This window comes from Ptychodera flava, chromosome 21 (genome assembly GCF_041260155.1).
Source record: "Ptychodera flava strain L36383 chromosome 21, AS_Pfla_20210202, whole genome shotgun sequence".
Classification (NCBI taxonomy): Eukaryota; Metazoa; Hemichordata; class Enteropneusta; family Ptychoderidae; genus Ptychodera; species Ptychodera flava.
This window is the reverse complement of record NC_091948.1, coordinates 24,053,482-24,071,713: the sequence shown is the minus strand read 5'-3', so window position 1 is coordinate 24,071,713 and position 18,232 is coordinate 24,053,482. Positions and strand designations below refer to the sequence as shown.

Genomic DNA, 18,232 nt, shown 5'->3' with positions numbered 1-18,232 from the left:
AATATTATAATAGGGGTTAGGTAGGTGAAATGACACAGGGTTACAGGGAAAGTATGGAAGTGAATAGAGAACTTACTTAAATAAGAACTTATAAGCTAGAATATCAGACAATATAGTGAGAACCCGCGTTGCTTTGAAATTCAACATTACAGGTATACTTAGGTGTGTACTTTGTAAGTATAGTTTGTAAAATCCCTTGGTGGTCATCAGCCAGTTTTCGTAGTGTAGTGGTTATCACGTTCGCCTCACACGCGAAAGGTCCCCGGTTCGAGCCCGGGCGAAAACAATATCTGAGAGATTTTTTTATTGTACAGTATTAGGCCTTTTCCAGGGTAAGGAATGTTTTCTAAATAAAACAAAACTCATGACTGTAAGTTTTGCTCTTCGAAAAAAAGGCAGCAATTTGAAATTCAACGTTTGACTTTCTCACGCAAGACCATATTACTCTGTATTACTTTTGCGATTTTCAAATCACTGCTATGTTTCCTAAGTTCCACTACGCGTTACTCGTAATAGATAGCCTGGCTGGCTCAGTAAGCTTCACTTGGTGGGAAGAGTTGTGTAGCGAACGAAGGGCTGTGAGAGAGTCTGGTATAGACCATTGGGAGTACCCTGTTGGCAATGGTATCGGAAAAATCATACATCATAGAGGAGGTATTTTTGCCAGCGTCTTCCACAGATACACTCCACATCTCCCCTCTTTTATCCTCGAAAGCTGGATTTTGTTTCAAATTCCATCGGAAATTTTATCGTAGCATTCTCCCTATATTGTTTTCTTCTTGCAATTTTTTAAAAGGAACCCTCAGTTTTGTTTTGTTTTTTTTGGGTTTTTTTTTGCAAAATCAACAACGTAATCCAGGACTGTGGAATTTGAAATTCATTGACCTTTCATGGAAAGTTTGCTTACCTTACCAGGTATGGTCTACAACTAGATAGATACCATACCTGTGTGGTAAGGTAGATACTGATGGAAATCAGATGAAGAGATGTACTCGGTCTCCATCGTTTATTCATTTTTTTCACTTTCATGTTTCAAAGGGCCAGAAGACGTAACTTTGGACGATTTTTTTTCAGTATTTTTAGCTCACTTGGTCACATACGTGACCTTTGAGCTAATTTTCCATCGATGTCTGTCTAGATGTCTGTCTGTTGGCGCGGTATCTCAAGAATGGCTTTTTCAGATGTGAATCAAATGTTGTACATATATTCTGTTCGGGAATGGGAAGAATTGTTTAGTTTTTGCTTGGTGTGGCTTGTCTCAATTTACGTGATCAAATATGGAAAAACTTGCAATGTATATTTGAGATGCTGATATCACAATCATGAAAGTTGTTGTAGCCGTTTTCGATAAATTTGCATATTTAAACGTACTTTCCTATATCTTAATTTACTCGATCAAAGTTGACGAAACTTTCTATGTACATTGAAGAAACTATGATATTTTATTACCAAAAGTCGGTGTAGATCTTTTAGAGCATGTAGTTACTAATTTGCATATTCAATGAACTTTTCTTATTAGAGATATAATCCTGAATTGGCTTAATCAAAGTCGATGAAACTTGCTATGTACATTGAAGATACTATGATAAAATATTTATGAAAGTCTTCAGCATTTTTACATCAGCTTGTTACTAATTTGCATATTTAACGAACTTTAAAAACTGGAAGGACTTTATCAAATTTTATGAAACTTACTATGGATTAGTGATAGACATTTTGAATTTTCATGTTAGGTATTTGATAATCTGCACTTTATTGAACATTCCAAATTAGGCACATAAACTGAAAGGACTTGACCAAAGCTGATGAAAGTTGCCATGTCAACTGATTGGTAATTTGTTTATCTAATGAACTTTCAAAATAAGTGAGAACTCGAGGAACTTGACCAAAGTTGATGAAAGTCTATGTATATTGATGATAAAGTTATGTAATAGTAGTAAAAGACATTTGCATTTTCGTGTCAGCTCATTTATAGTTTGCATATTTAATGAGCTTTCACAGTTTGGCATATAAAGCATGAAGGACTTGACCTCAGGCTAATACACTTACCATGTAAAGTGATGATACAATGACAGCAGTCAAAGAAAATTAGTATTTTCATTTCAGCTGATTACATATTTCTATACTTAATGACTTTATTAAATTAATCTATGTTGAATATTGTTCATGATGTTGAGAATAAAAATTTCAATGAATAATAAATAAATAAATACAATGAAGTATCAAACTTGTGGCAAGAGGTTCAATTAACAGACAACTGCAATATACACTGAAAGACGGGAGCACTTTCCGTTCATACGTGGTTTGTTTGTATGTCAGTTAGAAGCTCTTGTTCAACTCCCCAAAGCATGTTGAAACACCAACTATTCAGCTCGCCAATATAACCTCTTCACATGTAAAATTCCCTGTCATATGCAATGTTTATATTTGAATTGTAGTCCTGACCAGAATTCACTTGTCTACAATAACAATGCAGTCTATACCTGTAGTGACTGTGTCTAAATATGCTTTGTGGAGCAGAACAAGAAACTGTAGTCGACATCAAAACGATGAATGTGAAAGAAATCGAAAAGGTTACAGCTACTGGTCCAACCTTGTACGACGAAAGAGAGAACAAAGAGCAAACACCCGAGTGAACGCCTAACATCTGATTTTAATCAGATTTGGTAGCCAGGGAAAAATTAGAAGTCATCGATATCGTTGTTTCCAAGTATTCATAACATTTTGCACGTGATGTGGGCGTATCTGCTGCTGCGTGGGATAATCTGACACGTTCGGTCGAGGATCAACATTGTCTACAAGTTTCTTGAATTACATTGCGGCATCTGTTTAACAACTATCATCCTTCTCCTGAGAGGGTAGAAGTTCTCTTGTAGAAAGGGAATAGGCCTTGTGCACACGTGTCACCGTTCTTCAAACTTATACCCACTTGATACGTTATTCTATCAATTATAAGCATGACTATGCATTAAACACAAACGAAATAAATAAATGTGAGATGCACTAAAGTGCCAGTGGGTTTAAGGCACATTGGCAACTGATAAAGATTTTGGCAAGACTGAATAAACCCACACAAAGCAGATCCAAGGGGTCCAGTTGCTTCACAGGGCTATAGAAGTGGTTCCTGGGGAAAACCGATTATTTTCTAGATCATAATTTAGGCCCGATGCTCTTCAGCTGCGCCAATATTCTTTTGTATGCAGAGGGTTTCGTAAATATGTCAAGAACTAATATTTTGAAAGTTTGTTTACAAGGAAAAATATCAAACTTTTAATTTACTTTTTTTTCCAATCAGTTAACGCAGAGAAAACACTCATGCTTTTAAGTTGTGATATTTGTGAACTTTTGGCAATTGCTTCTTCTTCCCTTCAAAATTACAAGATATGTTTCCATTTTAAAGAACACACTAACCAACAAAGGCAATCTTTTCATCATACATCATGAAAAATAAGGATCAAATTGAAACGCATTTCTCAGTCTTTTCATCTTACATCTTGAAAAATAAACTAACTGCGGTTGTCATTTACAGAATGATCGCCAAATTCAAGAAGAGACAGACTTGCAATAAAAGGATTTTTAATGTTTATGCTACTTCTATTTAAAAGAAACAAAATTATACACAACTTGAAAACTGAAGTTTTAAAAATTTGCTGCCGCCTGTAAAAAGGAAAAAAAAACTGTTGGTATCTCAAAGTTAACCACGATGACAATATTACACAGTGGACCCGGTCTAACAGACTCTACAATAACCTGTGCAGCTACCTGCACTTACAGGTTCTATGTGTTTTTGTTTTAAATGTCACACACTGCAGGATGAATTATTGAATTATAGCTTCTTTCACGTAGATTAGAGCAACAGTGGCAACTTTTTGTTTTATTTCACAGTCAAATTTGCCAACCGAAGCCGTTTCTTCAAATAATTACAGCAAGTTATCAGTGTTAAAACTTGAGACTCTTCAGTGAAGCGTTATAATTTCAAAATCAATGGTCACAGACTAAACTGCCGTTGTTATTCACATTTTAAATATTTTCATCGTCAGTTTAATGTTTCAAAGGTTACGACATAAATTTTGAATGCATCACGAATCACCAGTATAGTTCTTTCAGTCTATTTCTACATTAATCATGCGACCATGTATCTATGCTGACGATTTGAAATCTTGCGGAATCATGAATCTAGATGTCTACAAAAAAAAATCACAATTATTAACCTATATTGCAGTTTCCTACAACATGAACGTGCTGTACAAAGTGGTGAGTAGACAAGAACAGATTTGTGAATTGGCGTTCTCGACCTACTATTTTCCCCTTTCAAATTCCCCATCAGCAAACCTCCCTGTTTCCCGCTACCTTTTTCCACATAAAAATACTGCCCACTACCCTCTCTTGCTATCTTTTCTCCAACTCTTCCCATGATAGGGGCAACGCTAACATAACCGTACAGTACCCACTTTCCGCCCACTGGGATCGTTCAAGGTACCCGCTATACATCAAAGAATAAAAGTCCCCCTCCCACCAACCATAAAAAGTATGTCCGCCTGTTCACTCGAAACCTTTTCCCAAATCCACCCACCATGTATGAGAACAAAAACAGCCACATCGTTTGCGAAACCCCAATTCTGCAAACGGCCTTGACGGATGCCCTGATCCTGCACCCAGATTCAGTGTTCATAAAAAGCATGGAAGATTGGTATTTAACGTTTAATGCCAACCATTTCTTGCTGATTTGGCATCCTTTGGGGTCGGGCTGAGAAAACAAGGTTCAAGGTTACATTATCTTTCTTGCAGAGTAGATTGTGTAATATGGAGGCATACACAGTTATCGGCTTGTTTTTCACATTGGGCATTTTGCCCTTCAGTGGACTCCTTAAAACTTAAGACGTCCTTGAAACCCTAGTTTGATGCGTGAAGTCTATATCGCCCACGCTGAAAAGCCCGCATAAATCCCCGACTCCCTTCCTTAATTCATAACATTTCAATAGAAATCTCTACATGTAAAGAACAACATGTTTTTCACCGTTCTTAGACGCCTTTTCTACAAAGTTCGATAGCTCTTTCTGTTCACGTGACGATTCATCGGCCGGGATTACCCAAGCCACTATATGGTACACAAGTCTCGTGGGATGGCCTGTCATGTTCACATGCTGAATATTATGGGGCCCATGTTTGGAATACCAACTTTTGCTACACCGTTTTCAATCAATTCCAATACAGCTACCCATAAGTAGGATGGTGATGATGATGAAGACAACAACGACAACTTCCTCCAATTATTACTACCATTAGAACCATTGGATGACCTAAAGTGCTATTCATTTTTCATAGAATTACCTAAACTATGGAATCTGAAAATGTAGAAAATGATAGGAAACTAAAATATTTTCAGCCCCTTCCTCATACGCAGAGCAAAACTTTTAAGTTCCCCTCCCTCTAATACCTCCTCACCAGCCTAATACTTACTGCTGGTAGTGGGTGGGCTTACACATGATAAAACTTGGCAATTCGTGGGAAAATATAAACGAATTGCAAAGGTTGGTAAGATCCCCAACACTCTCCTACATGCAGCTATAAATATGTAACAAAGCCCGCTGAAAGTTATAATGTGGGTTTTTAAGGGATTTTTCATTCAGGGATTATCTTTGTAAATATTTAAGAAACATTCAAGTTGGACGTCAATTGTACTTGAGTCTGAGTTGAGAAAGAAAAGTGCGTTGTTTAATGCGTTGGGTGGTTTCGATTTGGAATCCACAGTTTAATTCATCAAAATATTTTAATAAATCACAAAGGCGCTTCTCAATTCTTGGCAAAGATACTAGGTGGAATTGTCCAATAAAAGTATTAACGAATCAAACTGTAACCTGGTCTATTATGGTCTACAGCTGAAATGTTGTATAGTTTTCTGATAACTGGGACACCCAGTACGGGACATCGACACCACCCTTTCTCTGTGCCGCGCCCTCAACAGGACACATGAGTTATTTGTTGATTTTCCGAACAGTCTGCTCATTTCGAACAGTCGATAGATCTATGCATTGTTTTCACATGGTATTTCTGAATCTAAAAAATTAGATGGAAATCTCGTTTGAAAAAGTCTAGCTGGTAACAGGACACATTAGAGTGTCTTTGCCGTTCTTTTTCATTCATAAAACATTCCCTTTCGTTTTCCTTCACTCTAACTTGACTGTTATGCACATATCAATGATCAAATGTATTCACTCCAGCCTTAATAGCTATACGTTTCCATGTAATTAACAACATTTGAAAGGTCTACCCTTTTCACACCTAGGGAGCGTTCAGTTATTATGGCCGGGGGTGGGCCGGCAAATTCTTCCTGCGCATCAGTCAAAATAAGTGAACCCCCTACCCATTGCACCAAAAATTTGATGACCCCCTTTTAAGATGACAAAAATTTCATGACCCCCCATTTTGCTTGTGTAAAGCTGCACACACAAACACCTCTGGGGGTGATAGAATCAAAAAAATTATCAGATTTTTTTAAATGACCCCCTTACAAACTTACAAGGTGTTTATGTTCAAATTTCCCCTTCTGACTTGCTATAATTTTGACATTACCCCTCAAAAAGATTGGATAGAAATTACAGGTGGATTGCAATATTTTTGCGCAAGCGTGTGTGTACAAAATTTTGATATTTGGATTAAATTGATAATCAGCTGTTGATAATGTTGATTCACTATACATGGTAGTCCATGAGAAAACTATGTAATACTTTTTAAATACAAAATTATATCTATGCATGTATAGATATTTTATAATTGACATAAAAGTACTTAATTGGAATAGGGTTGTTAAAAAAATCTGATAATTCCTATTACTTACATATAAGAGATACAGCAAATTTTGTCAGGGAAATTACTTAACAGTTGCCTGTAGACTACTACATGTAGTACCATGAAAAGTGAAATTATACTTTTAGGTGAAATTCCAATATAAATATTGTTGCCAACATCTGAACTTTCAAATACCCTATTTAAATCAGGTTTATTTGTATCAATTGTCAAACACCTTTAAAAGCACAAATTAATTTAGTTTCGCATTGTAAAAATGTTATTCACAGTTTACTCATAGACTCCAATGTATAGTGAATCAACATTTCAGTGAAATTCAAAAATCCAATTTCTTGCACACATATCAACCTTTAACCATCCTAGTCTAACTAAGTACTTTACAATGAATTATCAGATGTCTATAAATACACAGATTTAGATAGTTTTGTATTGGAAAAAATTATTCAAAGTTTTCTCATAGACTCCAATGTATAGTGAATCAACATTTCGGTGAAATTCCAAAATCCAATTTCTTGCACACATATCCATTTGTAACCACCCTAGTCTAATCAAGTACATTGATATTAATAATCGAGAAATAAATACACAGATATACCTATTTTTGTATTGGGAAAAAATTATTCATAGTTTCTTCATAGACTCCCATGTACAGTGAATCTACATTTTGGTGAAATTCCAAAATCCAATTTCTGGCGAACATAACCATTTGTTACCACCCTAGTCTAATCAAGTACAATAATATTAATAATCGAGCGTACATAAATACACAGCTTTACCTATTTTTGTATTGGAAAAAAAATTATTCATAGTTTCCTCATAGACTCCCATGTATAGTGGATGAACATTTTGAGTGAAATTCCAAAATCAGATTTCTTGTACACATAATATGCACCTTTAACCATCATATTCTAATCAAGTACAATTATGTTAATTATTTAACATCTGTATGTGCACAAGTATAGCAAGTTTTTCATTGAAAAAAAAATTATTCACAATTTTATCATAGACTCCCATGTATAGTGGATGAACATTTTTGGTGAAATTCTAAAGTCAAATTTTTTGTCTACATACCAGTTGTAAACGTCCTTGAAACCCTAGTTTGATGCGTGAAGTCTATATCGCCTACGCTGAAAAGCCCGCATAAACCCCCGACTTCCTTCCTTCATAACATTCCAATAGAAATCTCTACATGTAAAGAACAACATGTTTTTCACCGTTCTTAGACGCCTTTTCTACAAAGTTCGATAGCTCTTTCTGTTCACGTGACGATTCATCGGCCGGGATTACCCAAGCCACTATATGGTACACAAGTCTCGTGGGATGGCCTGTCTTGTTCACATGCTGAATATTATGGGGCCCATGTTTGGAATACCAACTTTTGCTACACCGTTTTCAATCAATTCCAATACAGCTACCCATAAGTAGGATGGTGATGATGATGAAGACAACAACGACAACTTCCTCCAATTATTACTACCATTAGAACCATTGGATGACCTAAAGTGCTATTCATTTTTCATAGAATTACCTAAACTATGGAATCTGAAAATGTAGAAAATGATAGGAAACTAAAATATTTTCAGCCCCTTCCTCATACGCAGAGCAAAACTTTTAAGTTCCCCTCCCTCTAATACCTCCTCACCAGCCTAATACTTACTGCTGGTAGTGGGTGGGCTTACACATGATAAAACTTGGCAATTCGTGGGAAAATATAAACGAATTGCAAAGGTTGGTAAAATCCCCAACACTCTCCTACATGCAGCTATAAATATGTAACAAAGCCCGCTGAAAGTTATAATGTGGGTTTTTAAGGGATTTTTCATTCAGGGATTATCTTTGTAAATATTTAAGAAACATTCAAGTTGGACGTCAATTGTACTTGAGTCTGAGTTGAGAAAGAAAAGTGCGTTGTTTAATGCGTTGGGTGGTTTCGATTTGGAATCCACAGTTTAATTCATAAAATATTTTAATAAATCACAAAGGCGCTTCTCAATTCTTGGCAAAGAGACTAAGTGGAATTGTCCAATAAAAGTATTAACGAATCAAACTGTAACCTGGTCTATTATGGTCTACAGCTGAAATGTTGTATAGTTTTCTGATAACTGGGACACCCAGTACGGGACATCGACACCACCCTTTCTCTGTGCCGCGCCCTCAACAGGACACATGAGTTATTTGTTGATTTTCCGAACAGTCTGCTCATTTCGAACAGTCGATAGATCTATGCATTGTTTTCACATGGTATTTCTGAATCTAAAAAATTAGATGGAAATCTCGTTTGAAAAAGTCTAGCTGGTAACAGGACACATTAGAGTGTCTTTGCCGTTCTTTTTCATTCATAAAACATTCCCTTTCGTTTTCCTTCACTCTAACTTGACTGTTATGCACATATCAATGATCAAATGTATTCACTCCAGCCTTAATAGCTATACGTTTCCATGTAATTAACAACATTTGAAAGGTCTACCCTTTTCACACCTAGGGAGCGTTCAGTTATTATGGCCGGGGGTGGGCCGGCAAATTCTTCCTGCGCATCAGTCAAAATAAGTGAACCCCCTACCCATTGCACCAAAAATTGATGCTTTTAAAGGTGTTTGACAATTGATACAAATAAACCTGATTTAAATAGGGTATTTGAAAGTTCAGATGTTGGCAACAATATTTATATTGGAATTTCACCTAAAAGTATAATTTCACTTTTCATGGTACTACATGTACTACAGGCAACTGTTAAGTAATTTCCCTGACAAAATTTGCTGTATCTCTTATATGTAAGTAATAGGAATTGTTCATTGCTCTCAGTGAGCTCAATTTAGGGTAAGACAAGCCTCAGAATTGCCAAGGCAAGATGTTCATATGATAGATAATTATACTTTTGTTCAGATTTACAGTTAAATGACGTCAGAGAATGAAATCATGCAGTGAATCATTTTTATCTCCCAGAATATTTCTGAACACTGAAACTGTTTTTTGACAGGACGGATACTTATGAAAATTAAGTGACCCCCCTCTGATCTGATTGAAAAATACATGAACCCCCCCCCTTTTGCAGTTTTCAAATTTGCCCCCCCCCCCCTGGATTTTGCCGGCCCACCCCCGGCCGTAATAACTGAACGCTCCCTTATCCCTTTCCTTCGCAGCGCAACAGAGAGGGCGCTATTTAGCCCAGCTAATTAAAAAATCACGCTGCCATCTGCATTTGCCGTCATTCTGGTTATGTTGAAAAAAACTACATGAAAAGTTCAAATTTTAATAATTTTCTAAAATCTCCCCTTTCATTTCTTCCCTTGTATAACGGCATTCGCTGGTAGCACCGAAGGCTGTGTTCCTGGAGAGGGAATTTGAGCGGAACTGGTATGACCGGACTAAATTAGGATAATTGAATTAGCACTATTTCTCAAGAATTTGAGAAATTTGTTTAATATTACACCATATTTGCCTTTGTTATGAGTAAAATCATTGCATGACAGTACCTAGTCTGATATTGTTCAAACCATATGAACAATATTTATATTTGAATGAAAATATGTGAACTTGTTTGTAGTTTCTTCGTTGAAAAACTAGCACTAATCTCATTTGTTACTTTGCCTCGCCCTAAATGAAGTTTTTCGATCGAATTACAGTTACGCCAATCAGGGCCATTTCAAATGTGCTCTGACTACATTTATCGTTCATAAAGCCCCAAATTCACGTAAAAAAAAAAAGAGGTACATTTCAAAAGTGCCCTGACTCAAAAGTCTTGTATTAGAGAAATTTTATACATTTTGTCTCGTTTCTTTATATTCTTTACACAAAAACAAACTTTTTTCATATAATGAATCCAATTTGAGGGATATACAATAATCGTTTTGTTTTTGCTGTTTTTTCGATGAAAACAATATTTCGACTTTTTACGCTATTCTATCATTTTATAAAATTTAAGCTGTAAAATTTTCGATTTCAATACACTTTCCTTATAATTACTCTCATCTAATTTTCCCAATTTAGTTCCAATCGTGTTGACTGTACATTCGGGTGAACTTGAAAGAGCTGTGGGGCTGAAAGAGGGACTTGAAAAAGTATTAAAAACTATCTACTGTTGATTGACCAATCAGAGTGCTCAATTCAGGGTGTTTTATTTACTCGTAAAGCCTTGGTCACCAAATTCCAGAAACGAATGACAGCGCCGTAGTAAAGTACTGTCCAATCAAACGTGAACATGTCATATTCTGTAGACATCTGGTATGTTTTAATATTCAAATTTGGTAACACAGCGGAAACCAGCTGCAACACAAAATCTGCTGTGCCCTAGGGCATTTATATAATGTGCCCCAGGGCATTTATAGGATGTTCCATTACATTGGAAGGCTATTTCACAAATAAAAGTTTTAATTCATATCCTAAACATGTTACATTGACAAAGGGGACGGTTGACGTAAACACATTGAAAACGAAAATATATCAGTTAGGGGCGATAGTTTTTAAGTCGGATAAAAACCCTCGTACTCGGGCTCTTCTGGTATATAAAGTCCAACCTTACGATAAAATGTCTCGGCCTGCGGCCTCGACATTTTATCGTTGGGTTGGACTTTATATACCAGAAGAGCCCTCGTACTTGGGCTTTATCCTATACTTATATTAATGATTGGAAGTATCATAATAGATCAATATTACATAAAAAGTAACATTAAGATAAATAACAAAAAGGTTCACAGTACTTATAATACAACGGTTTTTGTGAGACTCTTAGTTCCAGGCCGAAGGTGAATCACACGGTATTTGTCGAACACAACGTAACCAGTTAGCTGCAATAATTGTAGCCCACGGGCATTTATTTGCCGTGTTGGCTATCCAGCCCCGGCCCGGCTGAATAGCCAACACAGCAAACAAAGACCCGTGGACTACAATTATTGCTGCTACGTAACCAGTGAACACTCACTCTAGGTTTCAGGACTGTTTCACTTACTGTAGATCACTAACCCGAATTGTCTCTCTTTGCTGCATAAATACAATAATCAGACAATTCTATGCTTAATATAGTTTCTGCATGCAATCATCTTGCACGTGTTTTTACAGGTGAGGCGAAGTCACCAAGTTTTAGTTTTTTTAGTGATCAGGTTTGTTTTTTCACAAGAAATGATGACAAGTGTTTTGCATGTGCCAAAATTGAAATGTGCAGCCCACCAACGCCCCTGTGTACTGAAGATAGAATTGATCTTTGAGAATTATAATGAGTTGCAAAAAAGAGAATTTGAAATTATTTTACATGCAAGGTTGTTATAGGGTACTTTACAGACTTTCAGGTAGAATGCGCCCCAGAGATAAATATTCGGACTCTAAAATTTTACAATTCTTTTCTGATCTACCACTTGTAGGAGCTCATTTTAAAGCTCTTGTAGAAGAAAACATTTCAGTGTCTTAGCTTTTCGAAAATTTAATTTTTCTCCATAGAGTCACATAAGGGATTCAAGGGATTTTGAAATTCAAAATGTCGGGTAATTTGTTTCTCTAGCAGAAAACTTTGCATGATGACCTTACATTTTTATTCTTGATTTGATAAGAGAGTGGTTCAAAGTTTCATTGAAAAAAGTTTTAGCAAAAGTTTGGGTCCTTTCCTTTCGAGGTGCGCAGTAAAACGAGAGAAAAAATTCTAGAACCTCCTCAGGCTGACGCCCCTCCTCCAGACGTGTTTGTGAACGCCCCCGGGGTGAACGCAGCCTAAAACTGTATTCAAATACCAAGAAATTATAGACTTGTTGCCCATCTATCATGCAATACTTTAGTAAAAATAAACTATTCGTGACTGATCCATATCCCACGGCCCACTTGGCCCAGTGTGGCCAAGAAGACCGACGACTCAGTGAAAAGACGGCGTCGCCAAAGTTGCAAAAATTATTTTCCCCACCTTTGGGGGCTCTCTATCAAAGCTGGGGATTCCCCAAGTATCAGTTACTCATTAACACAAATGACACAACCAATCACGACGAAGAGTTTCCACTGTCACGTGATATGACGGTAGTTTCCCAGAAGAGGTCAACCTAACTTCACTCAGCACCTCTGTTCTGCGTAGCCAAAGCGAAAGCAGACATTTGAACGAAAACTGAGTGTTGCGCGAAGATATTATCAGGTGTCTTGACTGATGAAAAGATCCCACTTTCGTTCTCTCTAGATGAACAGTGATGTACTTTGTACGCATGTAACTTTGGTCTGGATGAATGTTCGCGTCACGCTTCACAGGGTGAAATTGTGAACATAGGATCCCAGGACATCATACTGCGGTCTTAGCACAATGGCGACGACGTCGTCCAGGTCCATAATTGCGTCAGGTTTTCCTGCCGACACAAACGAAGATGAACTGACCATATACTTTCAGAGACGGAGTATTTCGGGAGGTGGCGACGTCGAAGGAGTCTGCATGCAGAACGATGGCGAAGCAATCGTTAAATTTGCCGACCCGCAAGGTGCCAGTATACATTAAAATTCTGCCCAAAGTCTTCCTGTTTATCAGTGTTCATGTAAATGAAGTTACCATGTATATTAGTCATACTCTGTATGTGACGACCTATGCAAGGCTTAATGAAGATTTTCAAAACGAAAGTAATTTTAAAAGTGTATGAAGTTTCAGAGCCCTTCCATTTACAGTATTGTATTTGTATGCAGGGCTCGACGCAAGGTCAAATCATCCACTAGCCCGAAGGACTAGTAGCAGTTCATTTTTAGTAGTCCTAAATGAAATCTACTAGTCCTGCTCAAGCAAAGCCAAATGTTGCTCTCATGTTGTAAAGAGGTGTACGGTATATGACCATTCTCATATTTTTTGTCGCAAAGGTTTTTAAACCCAATAACTAACTTTCATGTGAGACTAGCACATTTGCTTACTGCAAAATGTTTAACTTTGAATCATATATAAACCACAAAAATAACCTGAATGAAATGTCCTTTGTAGGAGGAGAGGTCATGAAAATAGCCTATTACCATCAAGAATAAAATCAGACGTAGGAATGAATTTGTTGGAAAATTCTTCATACCTCAGGTAGTGCGCCATTAATTTGCAAAGAACATGTTTGTTCATGGTGGGGACAGATTTGTTTCTCCAGAACTGAAATTCGTACAGCCATTCACAAATGTTCCTGTGGAGTGCCTTCATATTTTTGACATATATCACATTTTAAATTGACCAGCTTGTGGGGAGGACCTCTCATTTGTAATAATGGTTTGTGAAAAATTGTGTTTTTAATAGTAAAAATGTTGCATTTTACCACTTCATGTGTTTGAGTTTTTGCCAGTTACTGGTAACAAAATGTGATTAGCACAAAAATAACCAATGACTCCCAGAAGTGATTGGATACAACAGTCTGATACACCCATTTCATACGTTGTTTTTTCACTACTGTTTTAAGGTTCATTTCACTATTATTGCCCCAATAATTTACACTTTTCCACTAAAATGGCAAAACAATAAGTTGCTAGCACCAAGTAATTATCTGTGAGGAATTCCCTCACCTGTACAAGCAGTAGCAACTTGCCATAGCACTGTTTTGGCAAGCTAGATGGCTCTTTTTAAGATCAGCTTCAATCAAGCTAGGGGGTCTTGACTATATATGGAGGTCAGCATGTGGAGGCATTCTAAAGCAGGGTCAAGCTGGCTACGAACTATCGGAGGTGTTGTTTGGGAATGCCCCTGAAGAAATCTTGAGAAAAAATCTTCTTTGAAAGGCAAGGATACAGTGTTTGAACGAAATTTTGGGGTTGCTCACGTTTTTAGGCGAAGTGATGAGCTTCAAGCAAACCAAAATACACGACGTGCAGACAATTCCGTTTGATGCTCAGCGTTGAGCCGTGTTTCCCGGGGCCATACTGGCATGTACAGTACAATTTGATTCTCCGTAGCAGGTAAACTGTTTCATTTTAAGTTGGTGATCAATAAAGTTTGCTTCACGGTTTCACTGTCCAATTTGTTTGGGTAAAAGTTAGTTTATTTTTATATAAAATGATCGAGGCTTGGTTCATTCTTTTCGTATGAGTGGCCCGGCGTCCCATTAGTTTTGTAGCGATAAACTTTCCAGGACAACTACGGAACTTGAAAATTGCACTAGTCCGCAGGACTACCTCCGAAGACATTTTTACTAGTCCTCTTGAAAATTTACTAGCCTCGGGCTAGTGGGCTAGCGCTTATGTCGAGCCCTGGTATGTTAATCTGAGACCATATTAATCTCAGGTATGTGTGAATAATATTTTTACAGACCGTACCAAATTAATATGATTGGTAAAATATTTTTACGGAAAAAACGCACCATCCCAGGAGTAGATTGTAGCTTCAGAGCTGCAAACCATGGTTTTCCCCAACATGGGTATATTACAGAGAAAAAAACACAGCTAACAGCACTGGATCCGAGTGTGAGAGATTCGGTGCAGTTTTAATCAGATCGTCAATGGTACTAACTGTTGAACGCCCATTCTTTGCACTTTGAACTTTCATAATTAAAGGGAAGGCATTGTGATCAAAATGAATAATGTCAAGTTTTTGAACGGTGACAGTGTTAGGTTATCCAAAGATCAGTCTTGTGCAAAGAACTATAAAATAATGGCAGCCCTTACCAGATCATGGAATTATTTTAAAAAATCACACATGAGAATGAATGTGATAATATACTATGTAAATGTGGCAGAAGTTATTAAAACGTAAATGGTGATCATGTAATGGAGTTGTTTTTGATTGAATGTTGAAGATGACAAAAGAAAATGGAACACCAATACAGTAATATGCCCTATGATCTCTGGCCCTTTACCAGACATGCCCACCAAAGGAATGAATATATATATATATATATATATATATATATATATATATATATATATATATATATATATATATATATATATATATATATATATATATATATATATATATATATATATATATATATATATATAACCATACACCTATACACACAGATGTATAGGTGTATGTGTGTGTGTATGTCTTTGTACATGTACACAGTATGATAAGGTTCATTAACACAACCCGTTCATTTCTCCCATTCTAGTTGTTCCAAGTGTTTTGCAGAGAACTCATACATTTTATGGACAGGAGCTGTTTGTGAAAACATGCCCAGTTGCATTAGAACCAATCTTTGAAGACAGCAGTAGCAGCAGCAGCAGTGATAGCAGTGACAGTGATGAGAGTGGTGAAAGTGATAAAGGAGGAATCTCTCCAGTTTCCTGGCAACAGCAGAACTTGACCACATGCCAACCGAAGGTGCACATCCCCCATGAGATCTGTCAACTACAGCCTGATGAGCCTGAGAAACAGAGCAGTGACATTGTCATCGAAGATTTGAATGAAAACCAGCAACAATACTTCCTTCCTACATCAATTTTGAACTCAGATGATGATGAAGACAATGCTGTCCACACTACTGATGATGCCAATGTTTCTAATGATTTCCTTATTGTTGCAAAAGAAGGTGGTGATGGTGGAGATGATGATGATGATGATGATGATGATGATGATGATAGCACTGATGTCAAGACTGACCATGTCGTTATTGATCCCATTGAAGATGGTAATGTACTCAGTGAGGAAACACAGGGTGTTCATCACATCTATAAAAGTGGTGACAGGAGTGCTGATGGTATTGATCAAATTTTGAGCAATGCTGATTTCTTGGATGAAAAGAAAGCAGATACCAGGGATGATGATGATGATGATGATGATATTGGTAATATTTGTACTGGCAACCGCAGATATTTTAATGACAATGATCCTGCCGCCTTGCAGTTGACTTTTGATTACAGTGACCATGGCAGCAAAGATGATGATGATAGACACCATGGTGACAGTGATGAAGATGGCAAAGTTGAAGGTCTCATCACTAGTGTCATCAGTGCTGATACTGCCGCTGTAAAGTTCACGGATGACTTTACTGAAGGTGACGATGATCGGAAAATTGACTTTGATGACGAAGACAGTAGTGACAGTTCTGATGATGAGGTCAACTTTGATTTAAACAACTCTTCCAACAATAATAGTGCAATGGGAATGTTAAAAGATGACATTAGAGAAGATCAAAGTGAAAGTGATCATGTTAGTGACAGTGCAAGAGGCAGAAATGAAGGGGATATGGAATGGCAAATTATCACAAGTGATGGAGCACCTGGAGAAAATCATCCCGTGATTCATGACAATGAAAGAGAAACAGAAGAAGACGAAGAGGCAGGATTACTGGATGAAATAACTGAGAGAAGTAATGTTGACACCAAGCAGATGGAAATTCGTGGTGTGGAGGATGAGACACAGGGACACGGGACACATGGAAATGTATTGGTTGATGAAGATAAACATGAAGAGGAGATGGAAGAACCAACAGGAGAGACGGGAGAGTCAGTGAAAGAGAGAGATGATCCCAGTGATGACAAAGAACCTGGCATTCCAGATAAGCAAGGAAAAACAGGGCAGAAATCTGATTCTGAGGCCACACCTCTGCAGAAGTTTGCGCAATCATTTCAACAAAATCATCCTGGAATGGCCACAATGCCAACATTCCAACAGATTCCTTACCAAATGCCGCCTTTTCCTTTTCCCGGAGCAGTTCCTAGACCATTCATGGCCAGTGTCCCTTCACAGTTTCCTCCTTATCCACCACCAGCTCACCAAGGCATGGGCAGTCATCATCCGTATATGTACTCTACCAGAGAGGGCAGTGTTCCCTATCCACATCATGTCAGACCACCAGTACCTCTATACCACCAACCAGAATATGATACCAAGGATGTCAGGTATTTCTTACCAGGTCAGTAGATGTCATCAGATCAAGTCAATAAAATAATATTGTTATAACCTTTCTAACCATAGAGTATTCTTGTTTTATGAGTCAGTGTGTGTAAATTCATCATGATTTGTTTTTCTAGTAGAGTTCTCAGCTCAGTCGTAGAGATATTTGACAGTGTGACACAAATTATAATCGCAAGTACTTTATCTAGCAATTCTTTTATGCTATCTGTATTCACACCAGCAGATGGAAGAGGAACTTTTCCGCCACCAAATCAGCTAAATGCTGGAATTCAAAACAGTCAGATGCAAGGCCAATCAGTGCCTAGACCGTCCGTAGCAGCTGTACGTCCTCAGTTTCCACCGTACCAGCCACACGTCTTCGGTCAACCAGGCATGGGCATTCCTCATCCATACCCTACCAATCAGGGGAGTGTTCCAGGTTCATATCAGACTGGGCAGCCGGTACCGCAACAACAGCAACAACAACAACAACAACAACAACAACATCCACCATCTGACGCCAAAGAAATTAGGAACGTGTTGCCAGGTATGCAAATTTACATGTCACTATATACTCACATTGTAGCTGGGGACTTCATGCACCAAGATGCAAAGACATACATTCAACAAGACCTTAAAAGATATTACAAGTCATAAGGTTGCTTGCTTTGT

General features: G+C 37.5%; 1 protein-coding gene and 1 non-coding gene across 3 annotated transcripts in view; both read left to right on the top strand.

Moving 5' to 3' along the window:
- The first annotated feature begins 213 nt into the window (after positions 1-213).
- On the top strand, positions 214-286 carry Trnav-cac (transfer RNA valine (anticodon CAC)). The gene has a single exon. It is a non-coding gene; the product is annotated as a tRNA-Val (tRNA).
- Positions 287-12,803: 12,517 nt separating this feature from the next.
- The window catches only part of LOC139121790 (protein mono-ADP-ribosyltransferase PARP14-like), a 44,358-nt gene continuing 38,929 nt past the window's right edge, over positions 12,804-18,232 (top strand). Inside the window, exons 1-3 of one of the 2 annotated variants that reach the window (XM_070686949.1) lie at positions 12,804-13,247; positions 15,834-17,579; positions 17,802-18,107. In XM_070686949.1, the coding sequence (XP_070543050.1) occupies positions 13,076-13,247; positions 15,834-17,579; positions 17,802-18,107 (2,224 nt within the window). In that variant the 5' untranslated portion in view covers positions 12,804-13,075. The remainder of the gene's footprint in view (positions 13,248-15,833; positions 17,580-17,801; positions 18,108-18,232) is intronic. The other variant, XM_070686950.1, reaches the window with a different exon arrangement.